This window comes from Lissotriton vulgaris, chromosome 12, assembly GCF_964263255.1.
Source record: "Lissotriton vulgaris chromosome 12, aLisVul1.2, whole genome shotgun sequence".
Classification (NCBI taxonomy): domain Eukaryota; kingdom Metazoa; phylum Chordata; class Amphibia; order Caudata; family Salamandridae; genus Lissotriton; species Lissotriton vulgaris.
In genome coordinates, this window is record NC_141700.1 from 289,712,877 (window position 1) to 289,733,428 (window position 20,552).

The 20,552-nt window shown below is 53.0% G+C and overlaps 1 protein-coding gene across 2 annotated transcripts in view; it reads right to left on the reverse strand.

Annotated features, from left to right (window-relative positions):
• LOC147673984 (uncharacterized) overlaps positions 1-20,552 on the reverse strand; it is a 987,450-nt gene that overhangs the window by 906,725 nt on the left and 60,173 nt on the right. For both annotated transcript variants that reach the window (XM_086945069.1, XM_086945070.1), the window contains exon 2: positions 397-552. In XM_086945069.1, coding sequence (XP_086801195.1) covers positions 397-420 — 24 coding nt within the window. In that variant the 5' untranslated portion in view covers positions 421-552. The remainder of the gene's footprint in view (positions 1-396; positions 553-20,552) is intronic.

The following is a 20,552-nucleotide window of genomic DNA, read 5'->3' on the forward strand; positions in this document are numbered from 1 at the left end:
GAACTCTTTGCATTTCTCCTTAAGTTTCTCTAGTAAAAAGGCTGATATACAGCCTTAAAAATGTGTAGTGTTATTTGTAGTCACAGTCCATTCTTTCACATGTTACACTTCGTTTTTCACACTTCTATAAATATACTTTTATGAATTTGATTGCACCAACCACGGCAACCGTGTGCATGAAATTATATTGGAATTCTTTTGCAGTCACAATTTTTGCCCTTCAACTAAATATTTTTTACTTTGAGTTTCACGCCCAAGAGCTTTCCGACAGTAATCTAAGTAATATGCGTCTAACTTCAGTCACAATGTTTCAGATGAAAATAAGCATAGGATCTGTAAAGGTTTGCGACTATACAACATACATTAACATTGAATTGTGCTCAAAGAAATTCTCACCTGATGAAAAATCTTCTCTGACATTTCTTCGATTGTTTTGCTAACAAAGTTTACAGGTAGGATTTCTAGTAGATTTAAAACTTCGTATTTCAGATGTGTACAGGCTGTAATGAAGTCACTGCTCAGAGGACCAATGTTCTGTCCCACAACACGCTTCTGTAAACAAAAAACAAATCATATGTACCACAAGTTGACATCTCTTCTTCCAGACACGTGACAGCCAGCAATAACATCTGCATAGGTATAAGAGGTGGGCGAGACAACAAATTAAGGACGAGAAATGAGCCAAAGGTTTGGCTTGGCTCTAAGAGCCCATGCACAAACAGAGCCATGAAAATAGTTGGCATGTAAATCATGCAAAAAACATCATCATCCAAAAATATGATAAACTCAAAATTTCAAAAAACAAGTATTTCTGTTAAATGCGGAGGTGCATTACAATAGTACATCAGAGTACATCACAGCATTATTTTTATTTTATTAAATGTGATCGTTTTTTAAACATGGACATAGCAATATTTATGCCCCCGCCCTCACTAAACTGCCATTATTCAACTAAGAGGCAAGTAATTTGTCGTGTGTACTTAATATATGGACTAGATTCCTATTAATCAAAAGAGAGATAACCTGCAGAAAACTCTGCCTCACTATCTGAAAAGCAGGACTCCTGTTTCTTACCGTATGCTCATCCATAGGTTTCTATGTGTCATGCTTCATCATCGATTCCTCAGCCGGTATGTGTGTAACGTACCAGGTGGGCTCAACCCCCCGTGTGGGGAAACCACGTTGTTGTTACCTGCAAATTCAGACAAGCAGACCGGGAAAGAGGGGAAATTAAAAATGCCCAAGTTGGGGAGGCGGAGCTACGCGGGCACCCAAGATGGCCGCGTAGGCCAGTAGCTCCCGGTGACCCGCGCCTCGCCCACTAATATCTTGCATCTATCCTGCTGCGCCGTCGAGGGGCCTGCCTGGCGGAGTGGAAGCGGTGCACATTGGTGCCGCTCCGGGCCCAAGGCGTGGGAGTGAGACGAAGCGGCGCGCCGGTGAAGATTGGGCCTCCGCCGCCATTGAATCCGGGGACTTGCGTGCTGTGGCGGTCGACGCCGTATACAACAACACCCGCGGCGCTGACCGGAAGCTACCGGCCACTCCCCACTCCGAATCGGGCGAATTGACCCGAGTCCTGGGGGCGCCTGCGGCAAGGCTCCGATTGTTCAGGATCGCCTCCTGGGGGTCCAGTGGCGGCTCGGCTGTCTTCCCCCGGCCGAGTGTGGACTGGAGTGGTGCTATCGGGAGGGCCCAGGAAACCGCAAGTCCCCCTAGTCGTTGCCGCACTTGTAAGCGCCTGTTGTGGTTTGCTGGTGCCTCGTGACCTGTTTTGGCCCCCTGCCCGCCATGAGGAGGAGTGCATGGCCGGACTCTGCGGCGCTCCGGGGATCCAGCTGCTGGCACGCCCCATGTCGTGCTGTACCGCAAATTGAGAGTGGGAGACACCAAGGCTGGGCTTCCTACCGATGCAGTCAAGGCCTGTGATTACAAGCGGAGGCTCTTCCCCCTCTTTCGTCACTCACCTGACCGGCTGAGATGACCTTGACACTGCCGAGGGTGTAGCGGACTGACGGGGAGTGACCTACGCCGCCGCCTGGGCGCGTGCCGCAGATATCCACTAGAAGACCCGTGGTGCTGGCTGCTGACGTCCTGTGGGCATTTGAAGACTGCAGTACGGCTGGAATTATAGCGATCCCCTGAGGTGCCCTGTTTGATTGGGTGAAACTGGCGACTGGCTGTTGGCCCTATCGGTGGGTGCCTCCTGTGCTGCGGGGCTGCTGGTGGACTGCATTCCACATGGTGGCATATACGCATGACCCCTGTCCACAACTTCTGCACCGACACACGAAGGTGGGCTGATCCTGGGGCCCCAGGAGTGACCTGAAGAATGTGTGACGTCTACCTAACCGGTCTAGTGAGCAATTCGTGGAGTAGATGCTGACCCATCCGATGAGGGGCTGATGTACTGGTAATGGTAGTGGTGACGGAGGTGCTTCTTAGCAGACTATCGTCGCAAATACTTTAACCAAGGGTTGGTGACCCTCTACGTGTGGACTTAAAATGGCGGCTCGACCAGAGGGCGAAAAACCACTGTCCAGGTTGTTCAAAATAATAAATCGGACCGATATACGGAGCCCAAGGGCTCGCCTTCTGGGTCGGGACGGATACTAGACGGAAATAGAGAGTCCACTGGCTCTGCATCAGAACCACACTGCAAGATGTTATGGCCGCCATAGATGGGGTCAAGACCTCCCTGGGGCAGCAGATGGTGTCACTGGACCATAAGCTGGACACTGTGTCCATTGAGGTTAACCTGATCCGAGCCGATCTCACCAAAACCAGTGAGAAGGTCATGTCGCTCGATATGAAAACCGCAAGCTTGACTGTCGATGTGTCGCAGTTGCAACAGGAGGTTCGTGCACTCAAAGCTGCCAGTGACTTGGCGAGCCGCAAGCTGGATGAGTACGAAGGGCGGGCTCGGAGGAATAACGTACGCATAATTGGCGTCCCGGAGAAAGATGAAGGTCTGACCCCGGATCTCTTTATAGAAGACATTATCCTTAACCATCTGAAGCCGAAAGGGTTGGGTAACTTTTTTACGATAGAACGTGCACATAGAATTCTGGGGGGACGACCTAAGCCGGGTGCCCTACCACATCCAATGATCGCGCGGGTGCTCAATTTCAGAGACAGAGACGTTATCCTGCAGGCCTCCAGATCCGGGAGCCCCCTGAGTTATGAGAATTCCACCCTCACCTTTTTTCCGGACTTTACTCAGACGGTCCAGCGACAGTGGCAGAATTTTCTCAGAGTCAAGAAGCGGCTCAGGGACAGGGGTTTGAAATATGCTATGCTGTACCCGGCCAAGCTGCAAGTTGAGGTGGCGGGGAAGTTTAGTTCTTTGACAACCCTGAAATTGCCTTGGATTGGCTGGAGGGTCTTTTCCCCCAGGGGGATCCCCGGGGAGAGGGCAGCGAAGATGGACATGGAGTTCAAGAACAGGAATGACAAGTATCGCTGTAGCTCGAGCAGTGCAGGCTGTTGGGGAGGGGTACCGCTTGCGAGCCATTCCTAAGTAGCAGCTTTCTTTAATTAGGTGCTGCTCCAGTCGCGAGATATGATTCCTATGGGCGAGGGCGGAGATGTGGGGCTCTGGCTTCCTCCTCTGATCTACATTTAGATCGTTGGTTAGTTAGAATATGGGGCGACAGGCACACTGCGAATTGGGGGTTGGTGAATGCCGCAAGCAGGGGTGCATGGTGGGGGGAGGTGGGATGGGAATGTTTTTGTGTAATTGTAGTTTTCTTCTTCTTTTATTTTTTCTCCCCTTCCTTTCCGAGTCAAGTGATAATAATGTAGCGCGATGTTCTTTACAAGGGCTGAATGGCACAGGGTAGTCGAGGATCAGAGATGAGAGTGCCGAGTTGGAATGTGAATGGTTTAGGTGACAAGATCAAGAGAGGGATGGTCAGCCATCTCATTAGGAGACACTCCCCGGATGTAGTACTGTTGCAGGAGACACACTTGGTCGGTAATAGATGCATGGCCCTCCACAAAGGGGGGTATAAGTTGGTGGTGCATGCTGTGCTTACCAATGGCTCTAGGGGGGTCGTGATTTTGGTTAAGAATTCCTTTCCTCTGTCTGTGCAGGCTACGTGGGTGGACCAAAGGGGCAGATATGCAGGAGTCTCGGGGCAAGTGGGGGGCAGGACGGTCACCTTACTATCCTTATATGTGCCACTGGGCCTCCAGGCCGAGACTTTCCGGGATTTGAGCTCTGTCTTTCTCACGCTGCCCCTCGGTGGCCTAGTCTTAGGAGGCGACTTTAATGCCGTATTGGATGGAGGGGTTGACCACAGCCCACCACGAGCGCTCAGACAGATGCAGAGATGGCTTTCAGACTTTCTGGAAACGCTGGGGTTGGTTGATAGCTAGCGAATACGCAACCCAACGCAGACACATTACACCCACATTTCAGCAGCACACGGTAGCTTGGCTAGGTTAGATGCTCTCAGTAGCGGTCGCTCCCCACGCTCCCTGCTGTCCTGTGGTATCGTTGAGCTGCGCTCTTTGCTTTGCGCCTTGAATAACTGCTGGCTGCTTTATGATATAGCGCTGTGCCTCTCCTAAACATTGCTCGATTATTTTTGCAGTCCTAGTCTGTATCGCTTGCTTGTTTAGCTTAGACCTTTAATTATTATTTGTATTGTTCGTTTCCCACAGCGTATCCCTACTTTGTGCCCCATCCTGTTCCGGTTTCACTTTTGCTGCCATTTTCTTGTTGTTGTGCCGAGGAGCCCGTCCTCTCCACCCCGCTCCTGCCTCCCAGCTGCTCCTCCCTCCCACAGACTGCTTAGGCTTGCCCCGTCCCCAGAAGCGCTGTGACCGTCCTGACGCTCTCAGTAGCAGTTGCTCCTCAGGCTCCCTGCTGTCCTGTTGTATCGTTGAGCTGCGCTCTTTGCTTTACGCCTTGAATAACTGCTGCCTGCTGCCTGTGGTATCGTTGAGCTGCGCTCTTTGCTTTGCGCCTTGAATAACTGCTGCCTGCTTTATTATATAGCGCTGTGCCTCTCCTAAACATTGTTCGATTACTTTTGCAGTCCTAGTCTGTATCGCTCGCTTGTTTAGCTTAGCCCTTTAATTATTATTTGTATTGCTCGTTTCCCACAGCGTATCCCTACTTTGTGCCCCATCCTGTTCCGGTTTCACTTTTGCTGCCATTTTGTTGTTGTTGTGCCTCGGAGCCCGTCCTCTCCACCCCGCTCCCGCCTCCCAGCTGCTCCTCCCTCGCCCCACCCCCCTTGTTGGACTTGGCCTTTTTCCCCCAAATTTTTCGCTTTTTGCCCCCCCTAATTTGAATGACTCCCCCATGGTATTAAATATGTATGGACCATGTGTGGTAAGAGTTGCCCTGTTGTAAAATTAAATGTTATTAAATGGTGTGCAGAAAACAATCCCCATTTTAAAAATGTACCTGAGTAAAATGAACTGTGTTCTTAAAATGGATGCCATGGCCATGGGTTTTGCCACTGGACTGCCATAGGTCAGCGGTCTAGATAATATTACCCAGCTACCCCTAGCTTTTGGAGGGAAAGCCTGGCACCCAGGGTGCTCACCCCCTCCCCTAGAACCAGTTTAGGCTAGATTTGCCAACATTCTAGAAGGTCCTGGCACTGCCTGGGAGGAGGGTATAAATAGGGAGAAGTGCCACCAGAAAGTTAGTCAGCGCTGGGACAAGGAAGAGAGGGGACCTGCTGTGAGGTGCTACCGCCACATGGGCCTGTGAGCTGGGCCCTGCACCCCTATAAACCCCCCCTCTGCTGTCCCCATGGGCCCCTGACAAGGGAGGGCCCCTATCCAGGTCTCTGACGCTATTTGACCGGGTACCACGCCAGCGCTGTGTGAAGAAGCGCCCAGGAGGTGAGGAGTGTGCCCCTGAGGAACTGCTGTGGGACTGTCTGCCCCTCTGAAGCCCCCTGGGGAAGATTGTGCCCCCAAAGGAACTGCTGCGGGCTGAGGTGGTGTGAGGCCCTGTGGAAGCGCTGGGCCCCTGGGACTGTTGTGGCCCCTAGTGTTGAAAAGCCCGCTTCTCCAGCGCTGTGTGGTGAAGCGCTAAATTCCAGCCCCCTTGGCGTGGTCTGAGGAAGGAGCTGAAGTTGTGGGCAGAGGGAGGCGCCGTGCGCTATGAATAGCGCTGTTTTATGAGGAGACTGTGACAGCTTGTAAATAGCGCCATTTTCGCTGTTTTTCCTGAGGAGACTGAGGCAGCTTGTAAATAGCGCCATTTTCGCTGTTTTTCCTGAGGAGACTGAGGTAGCTTGTAAATAGCGCCGTTTGTGGAAGCGCGCTTTTGCCGCTATCTAAAGAAGTAATTAAAAGGGAGCCTACCCCTTATTGCCGCCGGAAATCACCGCCGCGGCCCGGCGCTGTCGTGGGGATTCCCCCACTGCTGTGGGTGTCGTTGCGGCGGCCCCCGGTACCAGGAGAGGGCCGCCGAAGTGAGGAAGGGACCGCGCTAGGCCCTGAGGCCGCGACACTCGCGTCACGTGACGGGGGCGCCCGGCCGCGTCATCGGCCCGCCCCCGCCAACGCCGCGTAGAGATTGGCTGCCGGCCCGGGTGGCCGGGAAGGCAGGAAGAAGCCGAGTCGGAGCCCCGGGTCCCCATGAGGCAGGAGGGGGACCCGGGTGAAGCTTCGTTGCGGGGCCCCGTGCCAAGGAGGAAGCCCCGAGAGGAGCAACCGAAGCGGAAGGCCACCCCGCCGGTTTGTGCCCCCACGCGAGGGGCCGGTGAGGTAGGCGGGGCCGGGGCACACTGTCGGTGCCAGCCCCGCCTCCCGACCGGAGGCGCCCGGAGCAGAGCAGCTGCGAGGCTCCCGTCAGGAGGAGGGAGCCCCGATTGAGCCGCCCCGGCCCCTGGTGAGGAAGAGGAGCCGGGTGAATCCCCCAGAGGGGAGAAAAGTTCCCTTTGCGTGCGCTACGCCAGGGGGCCTCGAGGCACATTGTCGGTGCCTGCCCCCCTCCGCCTTGCAGCCCGGGTCCCCATAAGATAAGAGGGGCCTGGGAGAGACAGAGGTCACAAGAAGGTGCTGCAGGTCCCGCAGGGCTCCCGGTTGGTCAGGGAAGCCCTGCAATTGAAAGCACTGTGCAGCAGGGGCATCGAGGCACATTGCCGGTGCCTGCCCCCACCGCAAAGGAGGTCCTGGCCAGCCCGGTGAGTGTGGGCAACAATATACAGTGTGGGGGTGGAAAGGGCAACGGGGCACAGGGTCGGTGTCCGCCCCTTCCCTGCCTCTGTTGACTAGGTGGAGCCTAAATGCCCAGAAACCAAGGAAAGGCTGCTGGTGACTGTTGCTGCAGAGTCCCGGGATACCTGAACTGCCTAATTTTCCCTGAAGTGTCCCACCTAAATATGTAGACCCCGGGGAGGGTTTGCCCTAGGTTGAGGTTCTTAGGCCCAGAGGCTGGTCCCCATTAGGTTCAAGGTAATACGGGCCTAGTGGTTAGGTGACAGCTATCTGCCTGTTCTCCCTAGTTAGGGCTGAGCCTTATGTTAAAGCAGAGTGCCTAGCGTACTGCGTCCCCGACCTGGGATTGGGACGTCAGGGGCCTGATAAGGGTGGGCTGTTGTGTACATCCTGATGTTGATACCCCAAGGTTGTTGGTAGAGGGAGCCTAGCTATTTCCTTACAGGTGTTCCTGATATATGAGGAGGGCTCCTACCTGATATCTATGCTGGGCGATGTATGTTCCGCCTAGGTTGGTCAATGGGTTGGCCTGATGTGTTATTCCAGGCCCTTGTTTATGTACCAGATTGATGGGCCAGACAGTCTGATTTATTGCAGGTGTTCCTGTCCATGTTATGCCGTGATGCCCTAATGTTTTCTTTCCCTAACAGGGGTTGGGTTGGTGTTAATGTGCATGATGTATAACTATGTTAATGTAGAACTTTTGCAATTACAGCCTTCCCTTTAGGATGAGAGTCTGAGTTGGCCCCGCCAGATTGGCCCCAGATCTTATGACATTTTGATTCCATCCTTTTTCTCTTTCAGCATGGACTACTTCCTATGTAAATAATTTCCCCCCTTTATTCACTTGGCTCTGGTGCCATTTCGCGTCCTGTGTGACACTACTGTTTTGCATTCTCTTGCATTGCAGGTTGGAAACCCTACTAAACTACGTATCTTTTTCCAACTCAAACTGGTGTCCTGCCTCTTTTGTGGTGTGCCTGGTGTGTTGATTGTGGGTACTGCGTGAATGCTTCACATGTCCTCGAAGTTTGGCCTGCCCGCTTGATGCCATGCTACCCCCTTGGAGATTTGGGTAACCCCCATTTCTTACATTGGTGGCAAGCGGTGGGATAGGACTTGTGTTTGCGCAGTACCACAGCGGCCACAGGTGACACCACAAGTAGAGCCTTGTGGTGGGGATTATTGTTTGAATATTGTGTTTTTTGATTGCTTCCTCCTAAAGAGTATTCTGAATTGTCCCCTTGTTCCACTGGGAGGGTGTGTCCCGGGTGTACCTCGCCACAATGGGGTTGGTTTACCAGGAAGTGGAACTGATGGAGTACACTGAGCAGGAAGTGTTACATTTTCTCCAGGAGAGAGGGATACCCCCAGTAGGAAACATTAGGAGGAATTTGTTTCTCTATGAGGCCCTCAAGAGGGGAGAGCCCATAGAGATTGATGGGGACTTGTCTGACTACCCCCCCCCGAGATTTTGAAGGGTCAGTGGGTTAGAGACCAAAGAGAGGGCTCCCCATCCAGAACCCTGGGAGGTAATTACTCCGATGAGGAGGAGGAAGAGTTTAACAGGGCAGAGACGCCAGTAGCTGTGGAGGACACCGAAGATAGGGAGTCTCGCACTGGGTCCAGTCCCGGGGGCACTGCCCCATCCCTTTCCCTGTCCCCAGAAGAGTGGGTAGATAGGAGAGAAGAGAGGGAGTATCAGCTGGCGCTGGCGAAGCTCAGGCATGCCGAGGGCTTAGCGCAGCTGAGGGTAGAAGAGCAGCGACTAGAGACTGAAAAAGTCTTAGCGCTGGAGAGGATGGCGGAGGCGGAGAGGGCCTTCGCCAGAGAGAGATTAGCTCAGGTGGGTAAGTTGTCCCCTGAGAGTGGTTTTAGGAGTCTGGATTCACCGAGGAGGGTGGGATCCAGTGGTGGCAGCGAGTGTAGGTCCAGTGCAAGGAGTCCCACTCCCGAAGCCCAGGAGACCGTGCCTGATTCCCCGGAAGAGGAGGACGGGTTAGTGTTCAGGGGTAGGGGAAAGCTGTCCCATCAGTCCTGGGGAGAGTTTGAGGAGGAGTGTTGGACTGTACTGGAGGATTGGGTGGTGAGGAGAGCAGTGGAGGATTGGGAAGGGCTGTGCCATGCCGTAATCCGGGAGCACATGCTGAGGAGTTGTTTCCCAAGACTGCGTCACCATCTGTTGCAGTGCGGGTTATCAGACCCCAGGGAACTTGCACGGGAGGCAGACCTCTGGGTAAATGCCAGAGCGTCTGGGAAGGCTGAGGGGAGTGATCCTGAAGGGAGTGAGACGGGGAGGTGTCCCGAGGTGCCCCAGCTGTGGTCACCGGGCCTGGAGTGTTCTTTAAGAGAACCCCAGGTTGGGAGGCTAGGCTGTCCCGACGTGTCATCCAGAGGGAGGGATCCTCTTATGTCAGGAGAACACGGAGCATCAATAATCAGAGCTCCAGTGGTTCGGGGGTCTGACCAGTCACAGGGTTTAGATCCTGGACTGGGGGTTCAGGTTCAGGAGTTGCCTGGCCTGGAGGGTGGGGTTCCTGTAATGCAGGTCCCTACCAAATTGACTCCCAGGGGTACCACTCCCAGTGGTAGGGTGCGGAACTCTGGAAGGGGGTGCAGAGGGAGGAAGGTCTCTTCTCTGTCACCAGCTCAGCCACAGGGCGCAGATCCTGGGTTGGGTGGCCAGGGACAGGAGTTTCCTGCCCTGGTGGGAGGGACATCTGTAACCAGAGTCCCCCCGGAAGTGACTCCCAGGGGTACTTCTCCGGGTAGGAGGGTGCGGAACTCTGGGAGGGGGTGCAGGGGGAGGGAGGACTCGCCCCTGTCACCAGGTCAACCTGAGGGTTTCGACTCCAGGTTGGGGAGAGTGTGGTTGTGTGAGGGTGTCCCCAGGCGTAGGAGATGGAGGAACCCTAGGAGGAGAAGTAGGGGGAGGAGAGCCTCGCCCCTAAGGGCTGGTCAGTCTGAGGGTGTAGACCCCAGGTGGGTGGACCAGTGGCAATTTGGAGAGAAGAGAGTGGTCCAAGAGAATTACAAGCCTGAGGCTAGAGCCTCCCACTCTAGGAAGGAGAAACATCCCACTAGGGAACACCCGTGGGGTGGTTTTGTTAGTGAAGGGAGGGTTGCGAGAGAGAACCATTGGGTTCCAGAGTGGAGGAGGGACTGCAGGTGCTCCTGTAGTTGCGGGCCTGCATCCACCTTTTTCCGCCCCAAGCAGGGAAGTCCATCAAGGCAATGATTGGCCTACCCTGGCTTTTGGCTGGGGGGAGTTGTGTTGGACTTGGCCTTTTTCCCCCAAATTTTTCGCTTTTTGCCCCCCCTAATTTGAATGACTCCCCCATGGTATTAAATATGTATGGACCATGTGTGGTAAGAGTTGCCCTGTTGTAAAATTAAATGTTATTAAATGGTGTGCAGAAAACAATCCCCATTTTAAAAATGTACCTGAGTAAAATGTACTGTGTTCTTAAAATGGATGCCATGGCCATGGGTTTTGCCACTGGACTGCCATAGGTCAGCGGTCTAGATAATATTACCCAGCTACCCCTAGCTTTTGGAGGGAAAGCCTGGCACCCAGGGTGCTCACCCCTTCCCCTAGAACCAGTTTAGGCTAGATTTGCCAACATTCTAGAAGGTCCTGGCACTGCCTGGGAGGAGGGTATAAATAGGGAGAAGTGCCACCAGAAAGTCAGTCAGCGCTGGGACAAGGAAGAGAGGGGACCTGCTGTGAGGTGCTACCGCCACATGGGCCTGTGAGCTGGGCCCTGCACCCCTATAAACCCCCCCTCTGCTGTCCCCATGGGCCCCTGACAAGCTAGGGCCCCTATCCAGGTCTCTGACGCTATTTGACCGGGTACCACGCCAGCGCTGTGTGAAGAAGCGCCCAGGAGGTGAGGAGTGTGCCCCTGAGGAACTGCTGTGGGACTGTCTGCCCCTCTGAAGCCCCCTGGGGAAGATTGTGCCCCCAAAGGAACTGCTGCGGGCTGAGGTGGTGTGAGGCCCTGTGGAAGCGCTGGGCCCCTGGGACTGTTGTGGCCCCCTAGTGTTGAAAAGCCCGCTTGTCCAGCGCTGTGTGGTGAAGCGCTAAATTCCAGCCCCCTTGGCGTGGTCTGAGGAAGGAGCTGAAGTTGTGGGCAGAGGGAGGTGCCGTGTGCTATGAATAGCGCTGTTTTATGAGGAGACTGTGACAGCTTGTAAATAGCGCCATTTTTGCTGTTTTTCCTGAGGAGACTGAGGCAGCTTGTAAATAGCGCCATTTTCGCTGTTTTTCCTGAGGAGACTGAGGCAGCTTGTAAATAGCGCCGTTTGTGGAAGCGCGCTTTTGCCGCTATCTAAAGAAGTAATTAAAAGGGAGCCTACCCCTTATTGCCGCCGGAAATCACCGCCGCGGCCCGGCGCTGTCGTGGGGATTCCCCCACTGCTGTGGGTGTCGTTGCGGCGGCCCCCGGTACCAGGAGAGGGCCGCCGAAGTGAGGAAGGGACCGCGCTAGGCCCTGAGGCCGCGACACTCGCGTCACGTGACGGGGACGCCTGGCCGCGTCATCGGCCCGCCCCCGCCAACGCCGCATAGAGATTGGCTGCCGGCCCGGGCGGCCGGGAAGGCAGGAAGAAGCCCTGGGTCCCCGTGAGGCAGGAGGGGGACCCGGGTGAAGCTTCGTTGCGGGGCCCCGTGCCAAGGAGGGAGCCCCGAGAGGAGCAACCGGAGCGGGAGGCCACCCCGCCGGTTTGTGCCCCCACGCGAGGGGCCGGTGAGGTAGGCGGGGCCGGGGCACACTGTCGGTGCCAGCCCCGCCTCCCGACCTGAGGCGCCCGGAGCAGAGCAGCTCCAAGGCTCCCGTCAGGAGGAGGGAGCCCCGATTGAGGCGCCCCGGCCCCCGGTGAGGAAGAGGAGCCGGGTGAATCCCCCAGAGGGGAGAAAAGTTCCCTTTGCGTGCGCAACGCCAGGGGGCCTCGAGGCACATTGTCGGTGCCTGCCCCCCTCCGCCTTGCAGCCCGGGTCCCCATAAGATAAGAGGGGCCTGGGAGAGACAGAGGTCACAAGAAGGTGCTGCAGGTCCCGCAGGGCTCCCGGTTGGTCAGGGAAGCCCTGCAATTGAAAGCACTGTGCAGCAGGGGCATCGAGGCACATTGCCGGTGCCTGCCCCCACCGTAAAGGAGGTCCTGGACAGCCCGGTGAGTGTGGGCAACAATATACAGTGTGGGGGTGGAAAGGGCAACGGGGCACAGGGTCGGTGTCCGCCCCTCCCCTGCCTCTGTTGACTAAGTGGAGCCTAAATGCCCAGAAACCAAGGAAAGGCTGCTGGTGACTGTTGCTGCAGAGTCCCGGGATACCTGAACTGCCTAATTTTCCCTGAAGTGTCCCACCTAAATATGTAGACCCCTGGGAGGGTTTGCCCTAGGTTGAGGTTCTTAGGCCCAGAGGCTGGCCCCCATTAGGTTCAAGGTAATACGGGCCTAGTGGTTAGGTGACAGCTATCTGCCTGTTCTCCCTAGTTAGGGCTGAGCCTTATGTTAAATCAGAGTGCCTAGCGTACTGCGTCCCCGACCTGGGATTGGGACGTCAGGGGCCTGATAAGGGTGGGCTGTTGTGTACATCCTGATGTTGATACCCCAAGGTTGTTGGTAGAGGGAGCCTAGCTATTTCCTTACAGGTGTTCCTGATATATGAGGAGAGCTCCTACCTGATATCTATGCTGGGTGATGTATGTTCCGCCTAGGTTGGTCAATGGGTTGGCCTGATGTGTTATTCCAGGCCCTTGTTTATGTACCAGATTGATGGGCCAGACAGGCTGATTTACTGCAGGTGTTCCTGTCCATGTTATGCCGTGATGCCCTAATGTTTTCTTTCCCTAACAGGGGTTGGGTTAGTGTTAATGTGCATGATGTATAACTATGTTAATGTAGAACTTTTGCAATTACAGCCTTCCCTTTAGGATGAGAGTCTGAGTTGGCCCCGCCAGATTGGCCCCAGATCTTATGACATTTTGATTCCATCCTTTTTCCCTTTCAGCATGGACTACTTCCTATGTAAATAATTTCCCCCCTTTATTCACTTGGCTCTGGCGCCATTTGGCGTCCTGTGTGACACTACTGTTTTGCATTCTCTTGCCTTGCAGGTTGGAAACCCTACTAAACTACGTATCTTTTTCCAACTCAAACTGGTGTCCTGCCTCTTTTGTGGTGTGCCTGGTGTGTTGATTGTGGGTACTGCGTGAATGCTTCACATGTTCTCGAAGTTTGGCCTGCCCGCTTGATGCCATGCTACCCCCTTGGAGATTTGGGTAACCCCCATTTCTTACACCCCTCCACTATCCACTTATGACAGATGCATTCGCGAGCAGCGTTCACGCGCAGCGGACGCGCCCTAAGCGAGCCTGAAGGCGCGCCAAAGGTAAGCCCGTCTACGCCCGTCCGCGCCTGGACCGCGCCCAGCGCCAGACCCCCTGGTCCTCGCAAATCCCACTCCACCCGCATAACGTATGATGCCGCATCCCTGTCAGCACTCAACCCCGGCCGACTCCAAGACTGCTACCAAGTCGCCCCAGGACACACCCATGGGCCCTTCACCTGCCACCCCTGCAAGCTAGACTGCATCAGGATCCACACTAAATCCACAGACTCCAAACAGAGCTCCGACACTAACCACCTGAAGTGCGTCATACTCAACACCCGCTCAGTCCACAGACACGCCATTGAACTTTGGAACCTACTCGACACCACTTCGCCGGACGTCGCCTTCCTTACAGAAACCTGGATGAACGCCTCATCAGCTCCCGACATCGCCATAGCCATCCCAGACGGCTACAAGATCGTCCGAAAAGACCGCACCATCCAAACAGGAGGAGGCATCACCATCGTACATAAGAACTCCATCCGCATCACGACCAGCTCAGACGATAACCTCGCAGCCGCCGAACACCTTCACTTCCAGATCCACACCGACCCCAAGACCACACTCAGAGGCACCCTAATCTACAGGCCACCAGGAACCCGCACACAATTCAGCGAAGACATCACTGACTTCATCAGCCCACACGCCCTCCCCTCTGAAGACTACATTCTACTGGGAGACCTCAACTTCCACCTGGAAAAGAAAAACGACAGCAACACCACAACCCTTCTGGACAACTTGGCCAACCTCGGACTAAAACAACTGGTGGATCCCCCCACCCACTATGCCGGGCACACGCTTGACCCAATCTTCACCTCTAGCAAGCACATCTCCTTCAACCACACCACAACTCTCCACTGGACGGACCACAGCTGCGTCCACTTCAACTACAAAAAGACCACGACCCACAACCTCCCTCAACCAATCCCCCGAAGAAACTAGAACAAAATTACCACCGACCAGCTCTTCACTTCGCTTCACAAAAACCCTCCTGCCAAATCATCGGACCCAAACCAAGCTGCCACCAACTTCACACAACGGATCACCCACAGCGCAGACGAACTAGCACCCTTGAAAAACCATCAAATCAAGCAAAATAGCAAAAAAGCCCCCTGGTTCAACAATGACCTTAAGACATCCAAGAAGTTCTGTCGTACCCTCGAGAAAGCCTGGAGAAAAAACCCAACCACTGACAACCTGACCACCTTCAAGAACGCCACCCACAAACACCACCAACTGATCCGATCCACCAAGAAATCAGCATTCAAGGATCGACTTGACAACAACGCCCACAACAGCAAGGAACTATTCAACATCGTCAAAGAATTTACCAACCCCACCGCCAGCACCAACGACATCACCCCATCCCAAGACCTCTGCGACTCCCTAGCCTCTTTCTTCCACAACAAAATCGCCGACATACATAACAGCTTTGTAAACCAGTTCGGAGACCAGTCCACTCCACCCACCCCCGAACCTAATCCCCCCCTCTAACAACCTTTGCGCCTGGGACCCAATCACCACTGAAGACACCATCCGCCTGATGAACTCCATCCACTCAGGATCGCCTACCGACCCATGTCCCCACCACATTTTCAACAAAGCAGACTCCATTATCGCACCCCATCTCCGAGACGTCATCAACTGCTCCCTCAACTCCGCTACCTTCCCGGAAAGCTGGAAACATGCCGAACTCAGCGCCCTCCTGAAGAAACCCACAGCAGACCCCACTGAACTTAAGAACTACCGCCCCATCTCGCTCCTCCCGTTCCCTGCCAAAGTTATTGAGAAAGCCGTCAACAGTCAGCTCGCCACCTTCCTCGAATCCAACAAATCCTTCGACCCCTCACAGTCCGGATTCCGAGCCAAACACAGCACCGAAACCGCCCTCATCGCAGCAACAGACGACATTCGAACGCTACTGGACAACGGAGAAACAGTTGCCCTCATCCTACTTGACCTCTCCGCAGCCTTCAACACAATCTGTCATACCACCCTCATACAACGCCTCAGCAACGTTGGAGTACAAGGAATAGCATTGGACTGGATCATCTTGTTCCTCGCCGGAAGAACCCAGAGAGTCCGCCTCCCCCCTTTCAGATCGGAACCCCCGAAGTCATCTGCGGCGTACCAAAAGGATCTTCACTCAGTCCCACCCTCTTCAACGTCTACATGAGGCCCCTCGCATCCATCGCGCGCCAACACAACCTCAACATCATGTCCTACGCAGACGACACCCAGCTGATCCTCTCCCTCACCAAAGACCCAAACACCGCCAAAACCAACTTACATGAAGGAATGAAAGATGTAGCCGAGTGGATGAAGAACAGCCGTTTAAAACTGAACTCGGACAAAACGGAAGTCCTAATCTTAGGCTCATCCCCCTCTGCTTGGGACGACTCATGGTGGCCACCGGCCCTGGGAATAGCAGCCATACCAACCGACCACACACGCAACCTGGGCTTCATCCTGGACTCCTCCCTCTCGATGACCAGACAAGTCAACGCCGTCTCTTCATCATGCTTCAGCATCCTACGCATGCTCAAAAAAATATTCCGCTGGATCCCCACCGAAACAAGAAAAACGATCACCCACGCACTGGTCACAAGCCGACTGGATTACGGAAACACCCTTTACGCCGGAACCACAGCCAAACTACAGAAAAAACTCCAACGCATCCAAAACGCCTCAGCCAGACTCATACTAGACATCCCCCGCCAAGCTCACATTTCCGATCACCTGAAAGACCTCCACTGCCTCCCCGTCAACAAGAGGATAACGTTCCGACTCCTCACCCACGCACACAAAGCCCTCTACGACCTAGGACCCGAATGCCTCAACACGCGCCTGTCCTTTTACACCCCCACCCGCCAACTTCGTTCGTCCAATCAGGCCATAGCCGCAATTACGCGCATCCACAGATCCACCATGGGGGGAAGATCCTTCTCCTACTTAGCGGCCAAAACCTGGAATTCTCTCCCCACCCACCTCCGCCTTACTCAGAACCATCTCTCCTTCAGAAAGCAACTTAAAACTTGGATATTCGATAACTAAAGTTCCCCCCCTCCCACAAGCGCCTTGAGACCCTCTATACAAATTTTTGAACTTGAACTATTGCTACCAGCGGCAATGGCAATCATGATCCAGGAGGTGAAGTATCTTGGTAGTGGAATTTCTGATCATTCTCCATTGTGGATGCGTCTCGCCCTCGGTCAACCGGCAGTGGGCAGGATAGCTCCTATTAGCGCCTGGCAGTTAAAGGACCCAGCTATTAAAAAAGAGGTACTCCAGATGTCAGACCGTTACTTCCTGGAAAATGAGGGGTCTGTCGATTCGGCACAGTCCCTCTGGGAAGCATACAAAACGGTAGCTAGGGGTGAGGTATTAGCCTTAGTGACGGGTAAGAAGAAGAAAAGTCAGGCCCCGGAAAGAGGCTGAAGTTATACTTTTAGAGGAGAAGGTGGCTAAGTCACATACGCCTGTGGAGCTCCACCTGCTGAGACTCCGACAGGAGGAATATAAAGACCTTGTTAGAGATAGAGTGGTGGCCCATAATAATGCTGTGCAGAGCCGTATATATGAGCACGGCGATAAAGCTGGTAAATTGATTGCATGGCTTGAACACGGGGAGCGAGCATCTAGGCTGGTACCTGAATTGGAAGGGTTGGAGGCACGCAGGATCACAGATCCACAGGCGATGGCAGACGAGTTTTCTGAGTACTACCAGAAGGTCTACGCTGCCGACAGTGAATTTACGGAAGGTGAGAATAGCTAAATGATCAGGGACATTGCTATGCCAAGCCTGTCGGAGGAGGACAGGAGCTATCTTGACTCTGCCTTTTGTGATGATGAAGTTGCGCAGGCGATCAGGCAGATAAAGTTCGATCAAGCGACAGGCCCTAATGGGATACCGATTGAGTTGTACAAGTTGAAAGCCGGTAGACTCGCCCCGCACGTCCGAGCCATGTTCGTGGAAAGCAAAGAGAAGGGTGAGCTCCCATACGACCGAGTGGCCAATATAGTGATCATACATAAAGTAGGTAAGCCTAAGATACAATGTTCCTCCTATAGGCCCATATTGCTCCTCAACGCAGAACCCAAAATTCTAGCGAAACTTCTGGCCACTCGGCTGGTCAAGGTGATCACGACCTTGATTCACCCGGATCAATCCGGTTTCATGCTGCGTCGTAACACGGCGCTAAATTTGCGGAGACTACATAGAGTCCTTGGGGGTTCCTCGAGGATTCATGAGCCGACAGTGTTGGTATCTCTAGATGCCACAATGGCCTTTGATAGAGTGGAGTGGCAATATCTGTTCGCAGTGTTGGCGAAGCTGGGATTTGGAAGTGAGTTTATTGGTTGGGTGCGCTTATTATACGCAAACCCCCTGGCCAGAGTGGTTGTCAATAACTGTAAGTCTAGTGACTTTCCTTTGGGAAGGGGCACGAGGCAGGGATGCCCGCTGTCCCCATTACTCTTTGCGTTCGCAATGGAGTCCTTGGCGGCCTGGGTCAGATGGGATAGATCGATACGGAGATTACGATGGTCGCCTGACTGGGAAGATAAGATCTCGCTCTATGCAGATGACATTTCTCTTTACCTCACCAACCCCAATAAATCCTTCCACAACTTTCTAGACGTGCTTGCCATTTTTGGTAGATACTCCGGATTGGCCATAAACTGGGCAAAGTCGGTGCTCTTTGTCCTTGTGGGCGACCCGCCGGTGATCCCGCAGTCGTGCCCTGTTCATATTGAGACTGTAGGATTTAAGTATTTAGGTATATATATCACGCTTGATCCACATGTTATGTGTTTATCTAGGCTCCTGATCGATACTGTGACCTTATGCCCCTATTCGGCTATAAATCCATTTATTCCCTATATTGGCATACCCGTTCGAGTGCGATTTTCAGAAAAGTCATCTCTGGCCTCACACGAACAGAGCCACATTCCAGCATAGCTCTCTGCCACTTCCTTTGCGACCAATTAGTGCAATGACAGAGCAGAAGTCACTATCTGATATTCCTAGATTAACACTCTGAGTTCTTCAACAAGATAAAAACACAGCAAACCTGGAAATCCCCGCTTGCTGTGTTTTGATTAGTAATGGAACTCTAATGAGCAACTGATAACTATCACTTCCTAGTGACATCTTTAATTGACGTCTTATGTCCAGCAAACTTGCGTCAAACCCGGCACCTGTCAAGTATAAATATTACCAACGTTGCCTTAAGCAATAGCTCGTTGCTCGTTGCCTGTTAGCTGTCTGCAAGACCCCGTGTTGGTGAAGCTAGCACCCTGTCGCTGCAGACTGCTGTCCCATTGGTGGTGAAGCTACTGATACCATTATCGCTGCTAAAGCGCGAACGATGGTGCAGTACGCTTAGGAGCTGAACAGCCGTCCCTCTGCGAAGACATCCAGCAGATTCCAGCTGCCGCGGACGCTGTCCCCCGCCTCCTGCAGAGAAATCCAGCTCCAGCGTTTCCGGTCTGCCCTCGCGGGTGACTGGGATACCGAGTGCCCCCTGAAGGAAATACCAGACTTCCATCATTCTATTCAGAGGTATGGTGTTGACTAAACCCTTAGATGAGAATTCTTGAAGCAAACCTTGGCAAAACCAACTTAACTTAAAGCTACTTACTTACTCCCCTTCCACGTGTTAGGCTTAGGTCAGGCACACTGGGGTAGGCATAGTTAGAAGCACCAGTTGAGTATGTTAGCCTAATGTATATATGAATGTATATATGTTTTATTACTTTTAAACCATTGTATGGCTAAGAAACCATATCAATGCTTTTACAGTTCTATTTCGCAATCCTTATCTTACTGTATGTACTTTTTATGATAACAAGTCTTGCAATTATGGCAATACATTTCTCTTGTACGAGAAGAAAGACTGTTCAATAAATGTTAACCCTTTATTGACAAACGCCCGTCTCTCTATTCTCTACATCTCGTGAAAGTAACTGCACTAAACTGACTGAGTGAAATACATGTCTATTGTTTCACACGACCCTAGAGGTTGACTCTTGATCTGAGGAGCAAAGTTGTCATGTTGCACGGTTATTGGAAAGCTGAATCCCTTCTTGTCTGTGCCAGGGAAGCTGATCACTTCCTATGCAGAGAAGAAAGTTTCCAGTGACCTCTGAGCTAGTTGGTAACACACCCAATTAAGTTTAGCATAGTCAGTGGAGGCCTGGAATATCCGCAGTTCCACGTCGATACTACTGTTTATGTTATTCCAATGCGCAGGGCCTAGTGGGAAACTAGGAACTACACTACATGGCGCCCAAACGTTTGGTAAGGCGATAAACTAACGCAAGACGTTAGAGTAACTCAGTCGTGCATATTTCACAAAGACCCCTTTCTCCCGTAAATACTCCAATAGACGTCTGGAGTGGGTGAAAGGTTAAAATCCGCCCGACCTTAGTAGGAAGAGATTCCTATGTAAAGCTCTGGTTTATTCAACGTTGAAGGATACAGTGTTCCAAAATATTGTGCACCTAATCTTTGTCTCCTTCGAGACCTACTCTGCAAACCTTGCATTTTTACAATGCCAGAAAATAACGGAACAACTGGGGCCGCAGTAGATGCGACTCAGCAAGGTCCCGAACACACAGACCCGGATGCAATTATCATCCCGGTCCACTTAAGAAGATCTATAACTTTAAAACTTATAGAGAACGGACTGACACCTCAAGGTGGTACAGTAATTTTCGTGATAGAGGCTCACGAGTATCGGCAGACAGAGGTATTCTATTCATGGATAAACTTTCCAGCGGTAAACGCTACAACACAAGAGTTTCACTATTACAAAATAGAGAAACCTCCGGAAGAGTACGCTCCTTTCGAGGAGATTGAAATTCCACTTAAATTTCAAGAGCACCTGCTCTGGTTTAATGGCGCCCTAAAACATACTGATCACATTACCAGGCTCGGTCCACTAGGTAGACCAGGAGCAACGTGGCC